This window comes from Myxocyprinus asiaticus, chromosome 27, assembly GCF_019703515.2.
Source record: "Myxocyprinus asiaticus isolate MX2 ecotype Aquarium Trade chromosome 27, UBuf_Myxa_2, whole genome shotgun sequence".
Taxonomy (NCBI): Eukaryota; Metazoa; Chordata; class Actinopteri; order Cypriniformes; family Catostomidae; genus Myxocyprinus; species Myxocyprinus asiaticus.
In genome coordinates this window covers 3,388,291-3,406,492 of record NC_059370.1, presented here as the reverse complement: position 1 = coordinate 3,406,492, position 18,202 = coordinate 3,388,291, and the positions used below count along the sequence as shown (strand labels likewise).

Here is an 18,202-nt window from a genome sequence, read left to right as displayed (position 1 = left end):
CAACTTGAAAAGTTTAAATGACTGTTTTTGTTGTGTTTGCTGAGCAAAAAAAAAAAAAAATGAAAAAGTCAGTATAACTACTTTTAATACATTATACAATCTAACCAAAGATTTTCATCATAAAATTAAAAAGATGAGTTTTGTGAACAATGCTTTTTATTTTCATTCAACAAGACCTCTGCAAACTTAAGTCAATCTTATTGACTATTCCTGCAAATAGTTCCAGTAAGGGAGGAACTGCCATCCCGTTGGAGAAAGAAAATCCCAGTTTTGGATGAAAATCTAACCACTTATTTACCAGGACAATGAAGATAAACTTTGTGTTGTTTGGGAATTTTTAGACTTTAAAAATGTGCCTACTGTGCATAAGACATTTCCAACAGAATTCATCTTTTGCTGCAATTGTATAATTGTTAATTGCTTTATAACTGTTATACAATTGAAAAATCTTACAACTGTATAATAATAATAATAATAACAACAACAATATGATGATGATGATGATTATAAAAGTAATATTTCAGTAGTCCTGATAATTTCTTAACTTGTACACAGCATTGCTACGGGGTCCGGTTAAACCATCAAACCTTTATTTTGGTGTTAACCTGCAGGAAGACCTTTACTGTGAAGTTGCGTTAACAGCCTCGGAATGAACTTTCATCAATTCACAGTACAAACAGAATAGAGCTGCTGCGCAAGGGAATTGAATTGTTATATTTAAATAAATCATACTTTTCTCCCCAATTTGGCATGCCCAATTCCCATTGCAGTCTAAGTCCTCGTGGTGTAGTGACTCGCCTCAATCCGGGTGCCGGAGGACGAATCTCAGATGCCTCCACATCTGAGACTGTCAATCCGCGCATCTTATCACATGGCTTGTTGAGCGCGTTACTACGGAGACGTAGCACGTGTGGAGGCTTCACGCTATTCTCCACGGCATCCACACACAACTCACCACGCACCCCACCGAGAGCGAGAACCACATTATAGCGACCACGAGGAGGTTATCCCATGTGACTCTACCCTCCCTAGCAACCGGGCCAATTTGGTTGCTTAGGAGACCTGGCTGGAGTCACTCAGCACAACCTGGATTCAAACTCACGACTCCAGGGGTGGTGGTTAGCGTCAATACTCGCTGAGCTACCCAGGCCCCCTAAATCATAATTTTTTTTAAAACAAATACACAATCAGCATATTTTTATATTCTGGTGAGGACATAATTTTCTTTCTCGCTAAACCACGCCCCCAGTCTTGAGTCTGGGCGGTTGCGAATGCTTGGAGTTCAATCTCAACTTCAAATTTGTAAAGTGGGAGAAAGAACTGGAAGTTTTCAGCAAAGAAGAGACAGCACATGAACAAGAATCCAGAGGAATATTTATGGTGAGTGTGTTTGATCATTGCTCTTTCTTTAAGTGACAATTTTTCTTAATACAGTGCATCCGGAAAGTATTCACAGTGCTTCACTTTTTCCACATTTTGTTATGTTACAGCCTTATTCCAAAATGGATTAAATTCATTATTTTTCTCAAAATTCTACAAACAATACCCCATAATGACAACGTGAAAGATGTTTGTTTGAAATCTTTGCAAATTTATAAAAAATAAAAAATTAAAAAAAAAATCACATGTACATAAGTATTCACAGCCTTTGCCATGACTCTCAAAATTGAGCTCAGGTGCATCCTGTTTCCACTGATCATCCTTGAGATGTTTCTACAACTTGATTGGAGTCCACCTGTGGTAAATTCAGTTGATTGGACATGATTTGGAAAGGCACACACCTGTCTATATAAGGTCCCACAGTTAACAGTGCATGTCAGAGCACAAACCAAGCCATGAAGTCCAAGGAATTGTCTGTAGACCTCTGAGACAGGATTGTATCGAGGCACAGATCTGGGGAAGGGTACAGAAAAATTTCTGCAGCATTGAAGGTCCCAATAAGCACAGTGGCCTCCATCATCCGTAAATGGAAGAAGTTTGGAACCACCAGGACTCTTCCTAGATCTGGCCGCCCAGCCAAACTGAGCGATCGGGGGAGAAGGGCCTTAGTCAGGGAGGTGACCAAGAACCCAATGGTCACTATGACAGAGCTCCAGCATTTCTCTGTGGAGAGAGGAGTACCTTCCAGAAGAACAACCATCTCTGCAGCACTCCACCAATCAGGCCTGTATGGTAGAGTGGCCAGACGGAAGCCACTCCTCGGTAAAAGGCACATGACAGCCCACCTGGAGTTTGCCAAAAGGCACCTGAAGGACTCCCAGACCATGAGAAACAAAGATTGAACTCTTTGGCCTGAATGGCAAGCATGATGTCTGGAGGAAACCAGGCACCGCTTATCATCTGGCCAATACCATCCCTACAGTGAAGCATGGTGGTGGCAGCATCATGCAGTGGGGATGCTTTTCAGCGGCAGGAACTGGGAGACTAGTCAGGATCGAGGGAAAGATGAATGCAGCAATGTACAGAGACATCCTTGATGAAAACCTGCTCCAGAGCGCTCTGGACCTCAGACTGGGGCGAAGGTTCATCTTCCAACAGGACAACGACCCTAAGCACACAGCCAAGATAACAAAGGTGTGGCTCCGGGACAACTCTGTGAATGTCCTTGAGTGGCCCAGCCAGAGCCCAGACTTGAACCCGATTGAACATCTCTGGAGAGATCTGAAAATGGCTGTGCACCGACGCTCCCCATCCAACCTGATGGAGCTTGAGAGGTCCTGCAAAGAAGAATGGGAGAAACTGCCCAAAAATAGGTGTGCCAAGCTTGTAGCATCATACTCAAAAAGACTTGAGGCTGTAACTGGTGCCAAAGGTGCTTCAACAAAGTATTGAGCAAAGGCTGTGAATACTTATGTACATGTGATTTTTTGTTTTTTCATTTTTTATTTAATAATTTTGCAAAGATTTCAAACAAACTTCTTTCACGTTGTCATTATGAGGTATTGATTGTAGAATTTTGAGGAAAATATTGAATTTAATCCATTTTGGAATAAGGCTGTAACATAACAAAATGTGGAAAAAGTGAAGCGCTGTGAATACTTTCCGGATGCACTGTATGTTGGTTATTTAGAAAACTACAGACACCATTGCATTTTTATGGAAGTTATCCACATTCCTAAATGTTTAAATCGAGCTTCACTGTTCTGGAGTTTTTTTTGTTTTTTTTTCGTTTTTTTTTTATATTGTGGTATTTGTCTTATCTGGTTTGGATTTCTTGTGTTGCATCGAAAACCAGATTGCCCGGATCTCTATATGTATACTGCACTGAGTGCTTTACTTTGTTTGCCTTGAATTTATGGGTTAGCTGTTTAAAAATTGCTTCTTTGTCCTTTTTAAGATCATAATTGGGATCTCGAAAAACAGTGCAGTATAAGAGCAGTTGGTCGACAGTGTGGCCTACTGATTGCCAAGTATTAAACATTAATTAGTTAAAACATTAGTGGATATAAAATGTTGAATTTTAATGAATTACCCAACCATTGCTGGAATGCTTTATTTGAAAGGGCTAAGAAGATACAGATCAATGATAATATTGTGGCATTTTGGAACTGTGCATCAGTTTTTCTTTTAAATGTAGGAATTAAAGTCATTGTCTATTTAATGTTCATTAATTTTTGGCCTTTGATGAACCTGACCATTCACATTTGTGTATTTTCTCCTTCAGATCTAGCTTGAGAGCATTTTTCATGCAGTGTACTGTAGGTACTGAAAATCAGCTGCTGAGACACTACAGGCTCAAGCTCTGGCACCTAGGCCGGCGTGTACCATTGCTGTGTCTGTACCCTGAGTGTGTCTGCACTTAACATATACCAGGTGCGTTGAAAACTCATCTGCATAGGGCCCACAATCAATTTTCTTCCAGACCATCGTGTTGGTGTGGATGCTGCTGCACTGGAGCATGAAAGGGACCAGATTGAGCTTGAAGTCAGGAAAAGGAACATGGATCTGACAACAGAGATGTTCAGCTTGTAGGCCAAAAAAACCCAGAAGAGAATTTGCCATGGGTTTCCTCTGGATTTTCCTATGGGCTTTTATCATTTTTGAACTTGTTAGTAAAATAAGGTCTGTGGTAAACATTACTTGATGAAACGTGGATGTTTAGCTCTACAACATAAATTACACATCGTCATACCACAAATGTAAATTGTTAAGTCTTATTGAATTGCACACTTTAAATAAAAAAATAAAAAATAAAAAAAAATAAAAAAAACAACACTGCGGCTTTAAAATTCACATTTAAGGTATGATAGTGTGTAATTTTTGTTGTAAAATAAAAACGTCCATGTACCATCAAGTAATGTTTACCACAGACCTTATTTTACTCTAGTTTAAAAACTCCATTATAAAAACCCATAGGAAAATCCAGAGGGAACCCATGGCAAATTAGACTTCCGGGTTTGCCTACAAACTGACGTCATGGCTGAACAGTTCTATACTGAACACACACACAAAACATTCTCTCTCAGGAGAAAATAAATTGTCAATGAGCAGCCCTTGGTCTCTGTCATCAAAGAAATGTGACCTGACCTCTTTTTGGAGGAGCAAGCTACATGAATCATCTATACATGCTTTGTCCTGATTGTTTATAGGCTTGTAAGTTTATAGACTTAATTCATTTCTCTTTCACTCCCTCAGGTCTGTGCTGAGTTCAAAAGAGCCTTTATGACATCTCTTAATGAACATAGCAACATCCTCATCAAAATGTATCGTGCAAAGAGTACAGACCTTGTACTGTAGATGAGATGAAACTTATCTGGGACAAACTTGATGGGTATGGTTCCTAAACTTATGAATACTATAGAATGAGTTGTTATCTGTAAAAAAATTAATAAGTTGTCTGAGAATATATTACCTCTTACCTATAAAATGAAATCAACATAATCTCAACATCAATAACTGCCTTGAATAAAATATGAACTACATTAGATATTACAAATAAGAAAAGCAAAGGAATTCATTCATTCCACATTTTGAATTTTACGGTAATTTTTTTTGTCACCTTTGGTGGCATTTTTGCCTTGAGCTGCCCTTAATTTCTGACCTTTTGCACATCACTAATATATTTAAAATGAGACTTTGTTATGATTTGTGAGGAATCATACAGAAGTCAACGATGACTGAAATGATTTATTTTCTTCTGCTACAGACACCATACATCCTATCTCAAAGATTCACTACAGCTCTACAGGGACTCCCCTTTTACCTCAGGGATCGTGAAGCAACATCAAACACCTGTCTGGAGAGATTTTAACTTTATTTTGAAAGCCCTTTAATGCTTGTTAATTCAGGAAACCTATAGATGTCTACAAACTCACAGGTTAGTTTATTGAAAGACATTGACCTCTTCTATATATTTTTGTAATATTTATTTTTGTCTACAAAATGTGTTTACCTGTTTGAAAGTTCATGCCAATTTTTCGTTGACCACCACTCAACAAATGTGTGGTTCTGTTTAGTAAGCGCTCTGACTTGGCTTCCATGTGGCTATTTTTCTTGAGTGTTTAGGATGGGTAAGCTTCAGTTTAGCACACAATGTCAGGCCATGTTTTGTTTGCATGAGTGTATTTGAGTTTTGATTTTACATTTACATAACCACGCACAATCATTTCTCATTAAATGATATAATTCTTAGGAAACAAATTTAGAGGAGAGCTAAAGCAGAGGATGAAAACTAAACATCTTGGCGTGATGATGATGAAGTTGTTTGAGAAAATGTCAAGAGTACATGTCTGCAAATTCTAGACAAAGGGTGACTACTTTGAAGATGCTAAAATATAACACAGTTTTGATTTATTTTGGATTTTGTTTAATCACAACATAATTCCCATAGTTCCATTTATGTTATTCCATAGTTTTGATGACTTTACTATTATTCTAAAATGTGAAGAAAATAAATAAAATTATAATAAAGAATGAGTGAGTGTTTCAAAATATTTGACCTGTAGTGTATATAGTGTTAAAATATCATCTCATCTCCTCGTGAACCCAGTATCTCGTGAGCTAAGTGTATCGTCACACCCCTAGTTAGCAGTATCGGCCACAGTGAGCTGCGAGTTATCGTATCGGGCCAGAAATTCCATATCGGTGCATCCCTACTCTATATTTTTTGCCACAAAAACAAAAAGAGTTACTCTCTTTTGCTTGGCTGTGTGACAATGCAGCAGAAATATATTAATTATTTACTTATGAATGATTTACTTATTGTTGTCTCTGCATATTAAACTGGGATAGGATAGAGTATTTTAACATCATTTTTTTAAAATCACACTTCATCTTTAATGAATATTCCGGGTTCAATACAAGTTAAGCTCAATCGACAGCATTTGTGGCATAATATTGATTACCACAAAAATTAATTTTGACTTGTCTCTCCTTTTCTTTAAAAAAAGCTAAATCTGGGTTCCAGTGAGGCACTTACAGTGGAAGTGAATGGGGACCAGTTCCTGCATGTTAAAATACTCACTGATTCAAACGTATCACCACAAGACATAAAGGATATGAGTGTAAACATGATTTAGTGTGATAAAATCACTTACAAACCTTTTCTGTGTAAAGTTATACATAATTTTACAACTTTTTGTCATGATGATGTAATGTCAACAAACTCTAAAACCCTAAAATGACTATTTCAACAACTTTACAGCAGAATTAATGTAAGTGCTTTTATAAAATTATAAGCTTCACATTTCTGCTTTTAAACCCTCCAAAAATTGGCCACATTCACTTCCACTGTGAAGCACTAACATTAAACTTGTTTTTTGCTTTTTTTAAAGAAAAGGAGGGACGAGTCAGAATAAATTTTTGTGGTAATCAACATTATGCCACAAATGCTGCCGATTGAGCTTAACTTGTATTGAACCCAGAATATTCCTTAAAGGGATATCTTGCTGTGAATATAGAGTCTATATATGTTTGTATAAATGTATGTATTTATATATGTATACTGTGATGTCATTTAGTTGTAAATGGGGAAAGAAAGCAGCTGAGCATTCCATCACAAACAAAGACAACATGCTTTTGTGTTTTTCAGTCCAGTGTCATTGCGACAGACAGCACTGACTGCTCCCGTATTCTATCTCTGATAGGCTGACATGCTTCACATGAGTCCTGCACTCATTACATTGATTGCCATCAATGGAAAACCTAAAACATGAAATTTGCTCACAGAGACATCAGCAACAGGAGGATCTGTAAGATGTTCTGGCTTGTAACAAATCATTTTCCTCAGTCTGAATTAATTTCAGAGTAATCATTTAACAAACAAGGACTAGTCATGAGTCACCCCGTCTAAACTCACAGGGTGCCGATTTTACTGCAAAACCGTTTCCTGTTAACATGACACATCATGTCACAGGCTCACATGAGCATCATTCACAAAGCAGAAGAGTGAAAAGTTCAATCCACTAAAGACCATGTTGGCTGTCGGCAGGACCACTCACCTTCTTTAAGGGCCTTATCCACATTGAGAGACACCACCACCCTCCTGGTTTGGGCTAAATCCAGCAGTGGCACACAGAACCGGCCCTACAGATCACAGAGTGAGAAGGTCAACCATCAGACATAACATATATTAAATATATAAGGATATTCCTAGTCCAACAACAGAAATTTTGATTATTTTAATATTATCATCATCAATTAATAATCTTGCCCACTGGGCCAATTATAGTATTCCCACTCTTTCGGCCAATGAATTTCCATGACTTTTCCAGTTGTTTAAGATTTCTGAAAACCAAAGTTTATAAATCATTTTGATTCAGACTGATTCACTAATTAATCATTTGAATCATTCTGTGAACAATTTCAATCAAATAACTGCAAATTACCAACTCAAAAGAAGGATTCGCTCAAAAATCGGACGTTACAAGCAAGTTCTTCTCAACACGAACTCTAATTAAGAGTAATATTTAAGGGATAACTTACTGTACATTAGAACACAGCATTTCAAAAAATATACACTCACAGAGCACTTTATTAGGTACACCTGTACATCTACTTATTCATGCAATTATCTAATCAGCCAATCGTGTGGCAGCAGTGCAGTGCATAAAATCATGCAGATACGGGTCAGGAGCTTCAGTTAATGTTCACATCAACCATCAGAATGGGGAGAAAATGTGATCTCAGTGATTTGGAGCGTGGCATGATTGTTGGTGCCAGATGGGCTGGTTTGAGTATTTCAGTAATTCCTGATCTCCTGGGATTTTTACACAAAACAGTCCCTAGAATTTACTCAGAATGGTGCCAAAAACAAAAAACATCCAGCAAGCGGCAGTTCTGTGGACTAAATCACCTTGTTGATGAGAGAGGTCAGAGGAGAATGGCCAGACTGATTTGAGCTGACAAAGTCTACGGTAACTCAGATAACCACACTGTACAATTGTAGTGAGCAGAATAGCATCTCAGAATGCATAACATGTTGGCAGATGGGCTACAACAGCAGAAGACCAAGTCCCACTTTATTAGGACCATAATGTTCTGGGTGCTGGGTGAGTGTATATTCACTACAGAAATTTCCATGACTTTTTTTGGGGGGGGGATTTTTCTCCCCAATTTGGAATGCCCAATTCCCAGTGCGCTCTAAGTCCTCGTGGTGGCGTAGTGACTCGCCTCTGCATCCGAGACAGTTAATACACGCATCTTATCACGTGGCTTGCTGAGCGCGTTACCGCGGAGAATAGCGTGGGCCTCCACACGCGCATCCACGCACAACTCACTACGCGCCCCACCGAGAGCGAAAAACACATTATAGTGACCATGAGGAGGTTACCCCATGTGACTCTACCCTCCCTAGCAACCGGGCCAATTTGGTTGCTTAGGAGACCTGGCTGGAGTCACTCAACACGCCCTGGATTCGAACTCACGACTCCATGGGTGGTAGTCAGTGTCAATACTCGCTGAGCTACCCAGGCCCCTAATTTCCATGACTTCTAAGATTTTATTAATTTCCTTGACTTTTTTTAGGCTTAGAAAAAATAATTTTAACATTTCCTGATATTTCCAGGATTTCCATGACCGTGGGAACCCTGTGCAAATATTCTTCTAAAAATCTGAAAAGGTGAGTAAATGATAAGAGAATTTCTTTTAATTTTTGGTTGAACCATTCCTTTATGCTCAGTCGACAGAATTTGTGGCAAGATTACCACAAAAATAATTTTGACTGGTTCCTCCTTTTCTTTAAAAAAAAAAAAAGCAACAATCAAGATTCCAGTGAGGCACTTACAATGGAAGTGAATGAGGGCCAATTTTTGGAGGGTTTAAAGGCCGAAATGTGAAGCTTATAATTTTATAATACAAAATCTGTTAAGCCTTTAAGCTATGAAGGTATTTATTTCATCATTTACGGTTGTTTTCGGGTTTACAGTGTAACATAGTAATGAAGTTGTAAAATTGCCTATATATACACTTTGCACGGAAAAGGTTACCAATTTTATCACAGTAAAATCATGTTAACACAAATAAAGTTTATGTCTTGTAACTATACTTTTGAAACAGTGAGTATTTTAACATTTACAGGTCAGCCCCTTTCACTTTCATTGTAAGCATCTCACTTTAACCCAGATTTTTTTTTTTAAAGAAAATAAATTATTTTTTTGTAGTAATTAACATTATGCCACAAATGCTGTCGATTGAGCTTAACTTGTATTGAACCCGGAACATTCCTTTAATATGAGGTCATAAAAATTACATAATTTCACAAGAATTAGAAAAAAATCATTACTTTTTCCTGCTGATGTTTGTACAATTTATATTTGTTCAATAAAAAAAAATAATTAGACATTTTTTGTTTGTTTTTTTGTTTAAAAGCCACTTGCTCACTGCTTGACATGTCAACTACACCCATCCATCTATCTATCTGTTTCTGTTGCATCCACCAATCCTCTACTAATAATTAAAAAAAAAACACACATTCCATCAAACAAATGAAAACACAGTCGGGCTTTGAAGTGTGTGCGTTTGTATAGTCGTGTCTTTCTTACCATTAGCTTATGAAATAAATCCACCAGCTTCGACGACTGTCTCTTGGTCGTGTCAAACCTGCTGATCTTCGGTGGACTTTTCCTCACCAGCAGCCCGAAACTCCCCAGCAGAAAACAAAACAACGCGAAGGACACATAAAGAAAGAGTTTGAGGAAAAACGAGGTGAGGGTGAGTCCTCCAGAGCCGAGCTGAGATAGCAGCACCGCCGCCGCGATGCCGACGACCAGAGACGGGTAGACGGCGCTGGGCATGAGGGTGCTGCTGATGCTGCTTCGGCCATCAAGGGGATGCATGGCGATGCTGCTGACATTGACATGTCCTCACATGTGCACAACAACAGAGAAGAACCAGCATGTCTCTTGAGTTCACAGTCCAGATGTCACTCATCACCATGTGTTCATCAAATTTACAAAGTATCCACAGCTGATCCAGACTTGAAGAGCCACTTCAGATAGAAAATTCACCAACAACTCTTCTTTTAGATGGCTGCATTTATAATGTGACAGATAATCCAGGTTTGGAGCTCCACTTTGCCACATGAAAGACAAGAAACGCACATGCTACTATTGCATTTACATGTTACACTGTTGCAGTTTAGGCGGCAACATCTGTTACAATGTTTCACCTGGTTGGTTACATTTGTAGCTCGTTACGCTGTTGCACTTAAGCGGTTACTTCTGTAGCAAAAGGACACCAGTAAAAGTGAAAATGACGTTCAGAGATGACCTGGCTGGCTCTAGGAGCTTAGAGGGTTGCTCGTTTAAATCCTCCAACCAAATGCATAAGTAGCGTCTAGTGCACACCAGGGGCATCAAGTTATAGAAAACAGCTCTGATGCCTTACATAAGACCGGTGCGTTCATCCAAATAAATAAAATCACCTACAGTTGACTGGCTGGCAGCGTTCAGCTCCGTTAGAATAGCGCCCCAGCGAATACAAACAACAAAGGCGTATCTCCCGATGAATTTAACTTTCCGACGGACAGCATGTGATATAAAGACGCAAATACACCGTTGTCACATCTCGATATCTACTGTAATCCATAACGGATCCAAAACGGGTCAAAAAAACAAACTTATTCACAATCCGTCGCGTTGACAAGCGCTCTAGGTTCTGCCTAGATCTCCTACTCTCTACTGGAGGCGAATATGCGAATCCTACTATGAAAAAGGAACTGTTCATTAATATTAACAAGCTAACGTGACGTTCGCTAGCTAGGTCTAACTGATTGGCTGAGAGGCTTACGTTGATGAGTGGGCTGTAGACTGCTGGCGAATGAGCGGCACCGACTGTGACGTATTTAATGCTTATGAATATTAATTAGTCATGTGACCAGACGCCAGTGGAAGGTTACCAAGCAACGTCAGCATTATCTTGTTAATATTCATAAGGTACTTCTTTGCCGTAGTAGGATTGGGAAGCATGTTGGGAAGTTCCCGCGAGGAAGAAGGGAAGCGGGTATGGAGAGGCGTTTAGGTCATAAATCATTCACACATTGGATCAGACGAACAAATAAATGTTTGGTAGAATGCCTGACCCAGATTGCTTTAAGAGAACAGACTTTCTCTCTAAAATTGTTTGTTTTGTTTTTGAAGGGGGAAAACGATTGTTCTGGGGAAGTATACAGGTCGGAGAGAGGTCATGCAAACGTCATTTAGGATTTATTTTTAACATGAGATTTTAAATGATGTTATAAAGGTGACAAAAGTAATTGGACTGTGTCTTTTCCATTGATGTATTTGGGATATTTGTAACGTAGACAATAACGTTAACAATGAATGGCTAAGTCAAGTCATTTTTGTTTGTATAGCGCCTTTCACAACACACATCGTTTCAAAGCAGCTTTACAGAAGATCAGGCATTAGCAGAAAATTAAACTGTAATATCTATAATGTCTTAGAGTCATCATTGTGTAGTTTGATAAAATACGATTGTGAATTGTGTTTAAAAATAAGTAATTAGATAATAATTGTATTTATAACCCCAGTGAGCAAGCCAAAGGCGACTGTGGCAAGGAACACAAAACTCCATAAGATGTTTGTTAATGGAGAAAAATAACCTTGGGAGAAACCAGGCTCACTGTGGGGCCAGTTCCCCTCTAACTAACATCATGAATACAATGCCAAGATTACTTAGTTATGTATAGTGCAAGTCATGGTTTAAAATTATTAAACTAAGTGTTAAGGGTCAGTGTTTAAACAAAGATTTTGTATGAACTGTAAGATTAATGGCTAAAGTCTTTGAAGTCCATCCTGGATTAACTGCAGAAGTTCACATAGATGCAATTGTCCTTGTTAGTTGGATGATGAAGGGTTTTGTTTGCAATTTATTGATAGTCAGTGTATTCCATTTCAAGAGTGTAGTCCATCATTAGACCGAGGTGATGCAGGCAGAGATCAGTGAGGTGCATCGCAGTTCAATCGGCCGGTAATTTCGGTGAGGTCTATCCTAAGTCCAAGGTTCAGGCAATGGCATATGATGTATCCCATGTCATATGGTTGGAGTTGGCATCAGTTCATCCTCTGAAGTCCATCGTAATAGACTGAAGTGATGTTTGGCTGGCACCGGCTGCTATTAGTCATCATCACTCAGAGACACATAGCAGTGGAGTCCAAGACGAAGCAGGAATAGAGCTGGATCCAGCCGGTTCTGGTGACCTCAGGATAGGAGTCCCGAGGTTGAGACAAGGAAACAAATAGAATTATATTAGCATAGATGCCATTCAATTTATTGCAGTTATAGATCATGATCAATGTTTCTGGTTTCTGGTTCAGGCAGACCTAACTAAAGCAGCCTAACTGTGCGTTGAAGGATAAATTAGGTGTATGCCTGGCTAAATAGATGAGTCTTTAGTCTAGACTTAAACTGCGTGAGTGTGTCTGCATCTCGTGTTAGGGAGACTATTCCATAGTTAGGAGCCAAATATGAAAAGGATCTACCTCCTTTTGTGGATTTTGATATTCTAGGAACTATTAACAGGCCAGAATTTTGAGATCGTAATGAACATGATGGAATATAGCGTGGTAGAAGGTCACTTATGTACTGCTGAGCTAGACCATTCAAAGTACGTAGTTAACAGAATTTTAAAATTAATACGAAATTTAACAGGTAGCCAATGTAACGACAATAAAATGGGGCTAATATGATCATATTTCTTGGTTCTAGTCAGCACTCTGGCTGCTGCATTTGGAACCAATTGAAGTTTATTTATTGATCTTGCTGGACATCCTCCCAGTAATGCATTACAATAATCTAGTCTTGAGGAACGCATTAATTAGTTTTTCGGCATCAGCAGCAGAGAGCATGTGTCGTAATTTAGCAATATTTCTTAGGTGGAAGAATGCTGTTCTACAGACACTTGTAATTTGATTTTCAAAGGACAGATTGGTATCAAATATGACACCTAAGTTCTTCGCTGTTGAAGACGATGTAACAGTACATTCATCAGCTTGTTTTTAGAAGTTTTTGGTCCAATAATTAGTACCTCTGTTTTGTCAAAATTGAGTAGAAGGAAATTTCTGGCCATTCAATCTTTGATTTCATTGATACACTCTGCTAATTTGGAGAATTGTGAAATTTCGTCAGGTTTTGAAGAAATATAAAGTTGGGTATCGTCGGCATAACAGTGGAAACTTATTCCACGATTCCTGATAATATCTCCCAGGGGAAGCATATACAAGGAGAAAAGCAGAGGCCCTAAAACTGATCCCTGTGGCACGCCATACTTTTGTTTGGTTTGACGATTCTTCGTTTACATAGACAATGTGGTAGCGGTCTGCTAAATAGAACCTAAATCATGCTAATGCAAGTCCACAAATGCCAACATAATTCTCTAGCCTATTCAAGAGAATGTCATGATCTATCGTGTCGAATACTAAGATCTAAAAGCACTAGAAGTGAAATGCTGCTGCTGGCACAGTCTGTCTCCCTCGTGTTTCCTAGGACTCTTATTTTGAAGTGTTCCCCTGGACTACGTTTCCAGCATGCACTGCCCTCATCACTGCCATCTGTTCCACATTGTTCTCACCTGTTTTCCATTCCCTCGTTAGCCCTTGTGTGTGTGTATATATGTATATATATATATATATATATATATATATATATATATATATATATATATATATATATATATATACTATTTCTCTGTAGAAATTAACATAGTTGGGATGATACTACATTTTCTAGTATTTTTTACTTAAACGGGAGATTTGAAATTGATCTATAATTAGCCAATTCTCCAGGATCAAGTTGTGGCTTCTTAATAAGCGGTTTGATAACTACCATTTTAAAGTCTCTTGGGACATGTCCTAAGGATAGTGAGGAGTTAATAATATTAAGAAGAGGTTCTAAGATTACAGGGAATACCTCTTTTAAGAGCTTAGTTGGTATTGGATCTAACATACATGTTGTGGCTTTTGATGTTTCGATAAGTTTTGTTAGCTCTTCATGACCTATGACAGCGAAGGATTGAAGTTGCACGTGAGGAAAATTATGAGACACTGTTTTCTGAGGTACTGTGAAAGATGATTGCATAATTCCAATTTTATTTCAGATTATTTCAATTTTACCAGTAAAGAAATTCATGAAGTCATTACTCTTGTGCTGCGATGGAATGTCTGGTTCAGTTGAGGCTTTATTCCTAACAAATTTAGCCACAGTACTGAATAAACACCTAGGATTGTTGTGGTTATTTTCTATGAGTTTACTAAAATAGTAAACTGCTGACCTGGCAGCTTTTAGTGCCTGTCTGTAGCTACAGACACTATCCTTCCATGCACCACGAGATACCTCTAATTTTGTATTCTTCCACTTGCACTCCATTTTCCGAGATGCTCTCTTGAGAGCATGAGTGTGATCTTGTACAATGGTGCAGGGAATTTTTCATTAATTTATTTAATCGAAGGGGGCGACACCATCAAGAGTGCTAGAGAAGACTGTATTTATATTTTCTATTATTTCATCAAGTTCTTCTAGACTTTGGGGTTTACTGAGTGTATGAGATAGATCTGGAAGATTATTAGTGAAGCTATCTTTAGTGGTCGAAAGAATAGTTCTACCTAAACAATAGTGTGGTCTACATTGAGTAACATTAGCTGATCGCAGCATACAAGAAATGAGGTAATGATCTGAGATGTCATCACTCTGCAGTATAATTTCTATAGTATCAACATCAACTCTATGTGACAGAATTAAATCTAGCATATGATTATGGTAATGAGTTGGTCCTGTTACATTTTGTCTGACTCCAAGAGAGTTGAGAATATTGATAAATGCTAATCCCAATGTGTCATTTTCATTATCTACGTGAATGTTGAAGTTACCAACAATTAAAGCTCTATCCACAGTAACTACTAGATCTGATAGAAAATGTGCAAATTCTCCAAGGAAATCAGAATAAGGCCCGGGTGATCTATATACTGTAGCAAGGCTAAAAGATGACAGAGTTTTTTATTTTATTTATATCTGACGGTGTCATATTAAGCATTATTAGTTCAAAAGACTTAAACTTGTATCCTGTCCTCTGAGTAACACCAGAAACTTCACTATAAATTGCAGCAACACCTCTTCCTCGACCCTTCAGACGAGGCTCATGTTTCTAACAATAACCTGGGGGAGTAGACTCATTTAAACTAATATATTAATCCGGTTTAAACCAGGTTTCAGTCAAACAGAGTGCATCCAAACTATGATCTGTAATAATTTCATTTACAATTAGTGCTTTTGTAGAAAGAGATCTAATGTTTAGTAGTCCTACCTTTATATGATTTTTATCTTCAAGTTTTTTTCTCAAGTTTGACCTTAATCAATTTTTTTCTAAATGATTTAGTGAGAGTTTTGTGTTTGGTAGTTTGGGGAACAGACACAGTCTATATGTGATATCTAGGTGATACAGTCTCTATGTGTTGTAGTTTATGTGACCTGTGTGACGTCTCAAGACAGCTAGCAGACGTTCAGATTAACCAGTTTGTCTGCTTCCTGACCTGGGCCCCAGTTACTCAAATACTATCACTATTAAGACTATGAGCCAAATTACTAGAGAGGAGAGCAGCACCTTCCCTGGAGGGAGGGAGTCCGTCTCTTTTAGCAGGTCAGGTCTACCCCAAAAACACCTCCCAACTTTAACTTTAGGCAATTTTCTTGACACATTAGTAAAAATCAGTTACTTTGTTTAATTGTGTGTAGAATACATCATATTTTTTATGAGGATGCCTTTTAGAGTTTAGCCTGTCCACAGCCATGTGCCGCCAACTTCTCTTTATGTATTGGCAAATATGCAATATAAAGAGTCTCCCCATTTTTTCAGTTGATTTTATATTTCACCAGGTTTGTCAGTAGGGGGCGATCTTAAATGGTCATCCCTGTTACCGTGATTTTGGACAGAAACAACTTAAAAAAGTGGATATTTGTAGAAATACCAGCATTAAATTCTCTTTCTTAAGCACCACGTATTGTCATGACCTTGAGCATTAATGTTGTTATGGCTAAATTGCCTGGTAAACTGTCAACCCTGTTACTTTTCTAAAGGCATAGCTATATTGCGACATATATATAAAAAAATAAAATTTAGCTGGAGATGGCACAGTGCAATTTATTAACACCTAAATACATACTTTGTCTTTAACACAAAGGATGGATTAATGCGTTATTATATAGCAGGTGTCCAACATTTTCTCACATTAGTTGTCTATTTGTGCTATCTTGTGGTCATAATTTTAAACATTGAACTTAACTGTTAACTAAACATATGGGGCCATTTACATAAAAGGGCTGATTTGACCAGAAATAGAAGTGAAGACAAAGCTATATTTTAAAATATTTTAAAATCAGAAGACACTATGCATGATCTCAAAGCATTATTATATGGATGACAAAACCTGCAAAATTGATAAATAAATAATACACAAATACATACATATATATATATATAAGTAAATAAATACATATGTTTGTGCATAAATAAATATATAAATAATTAAATGTGCGAGGAGATATACAAATAAATAAATGCACCCATGAATGCAAAATAATACAATATAAAACGGTTGGGGAAATGTTGATTGTGCAGTTGAAATGTAGTCTATTTTTTATTCTATATTTCATATTTAATTCGATATTCCTTTAATCATTCATTTATTTCTGTATATAGTTCCGCATTTTTTTCTTTCGTGCAACATGCTAATGAGAGGATGATATCCATAGTTTGACTGTGATGGCTGTTGACATCCTCTCATTAGTATTTTGCACAAAGGAAAAATAAATACGCATACAGAAATAAATGAATAGTTAAAGAAAGACAGAAATTTGGAATTCAAAATCAACTTTAAATTTAGCATTTCCTTTAACAATTAGCATTTCCCCAAACATTTATTTATGCTTTATATCCAATTATTTTTGCATTAATCAGTGTGTTTATTTATTTATTTGAATATCTCCTCACATATGTTATTATTTCTATATGTATTAATGCATGAACATGCAGATTTACTTATGTATTTGTGTATTTATTTATTATTTTTGCAGGTTTCCATATTAAAGAAAAGAGAAAAATAGATAAGGAAAGCAACAGAGACAAACGTAGATCTGGAGGTGCACAGTTAAACCAGCAGGTGGCGCTAGAGCTCATTAAATTGCCGTCTGCAGTAATATGGAGGATTAAACCTTCAAAAATAATGAGTAAATAAATACAAATATATATACACATATTCATACATAAATAAACATATAAATACTTAAATGTGCGAGGAGATTTATCAAACATTTATAACACCATTGTTGATCATTGTTAAACTGCTGCGCATTAAGATCCTAAAATGTAAAGAGAGAAGATATGGACAGAGTCAGACTAGCAATAGCCAGAGACCCGCAAAGGTTCGTCGACATAGTTGAGAATAGAACTACCTGCTGACTATATACTCTTCAGAGTGGATGCATGCAGAGGTGATTTAGGGCTAGCAGCTACATTTTACATGGATCACTCCATAGTTCGACTGTGATGCCTGAACGGCTGTCTCATTAACATGTTGAACAAAGGAAAAATAAATCCAGATCTACATACAGAAATATTTGAACGATTAAAGAAATATAGAATTCAGTTTTGCATTTCCCCAGTCATTTCTTTGTTTTCTATATTGTTTTATTTCTGCATTGATGGTTTTGTTTATTTAGGTGTGTAGCTCCTCACACATTTAATTATTTCTGTATTTATTTATGCACAAGTATG

General features: G+C 37.5%; 1 protein-coding gene across 1 annotated transcript in view; it reads right to left on the bottom strand.

The window, feature by feature from the left end:
• Positions 1-11,123, bottom strand: part of snx25 (sorting nexin 25) — a 126,411-nt gene extending 115,288 nt beyond the window's left edge. The window contains exons 1-2 of the mRNA XM_051658544.1: positions 9,981-11,123; positions 7,440-7,524 (exon numbers count right to left, since the gene is read on the bottom strand). Coding sequence (XP_051514504.1) covers positions 7,440-7,524; positions 9,981-10,274 — 379 coding nt within the window. The 5' untranslated portion in view covers positions 10,275-11,123. The remainder of the gene's footprint in view (positions 1-7,439; positions 7,525-9,980) is intronic.
• Positions 11,124-18,202: the final 7,079 nt, after the last annotated feature.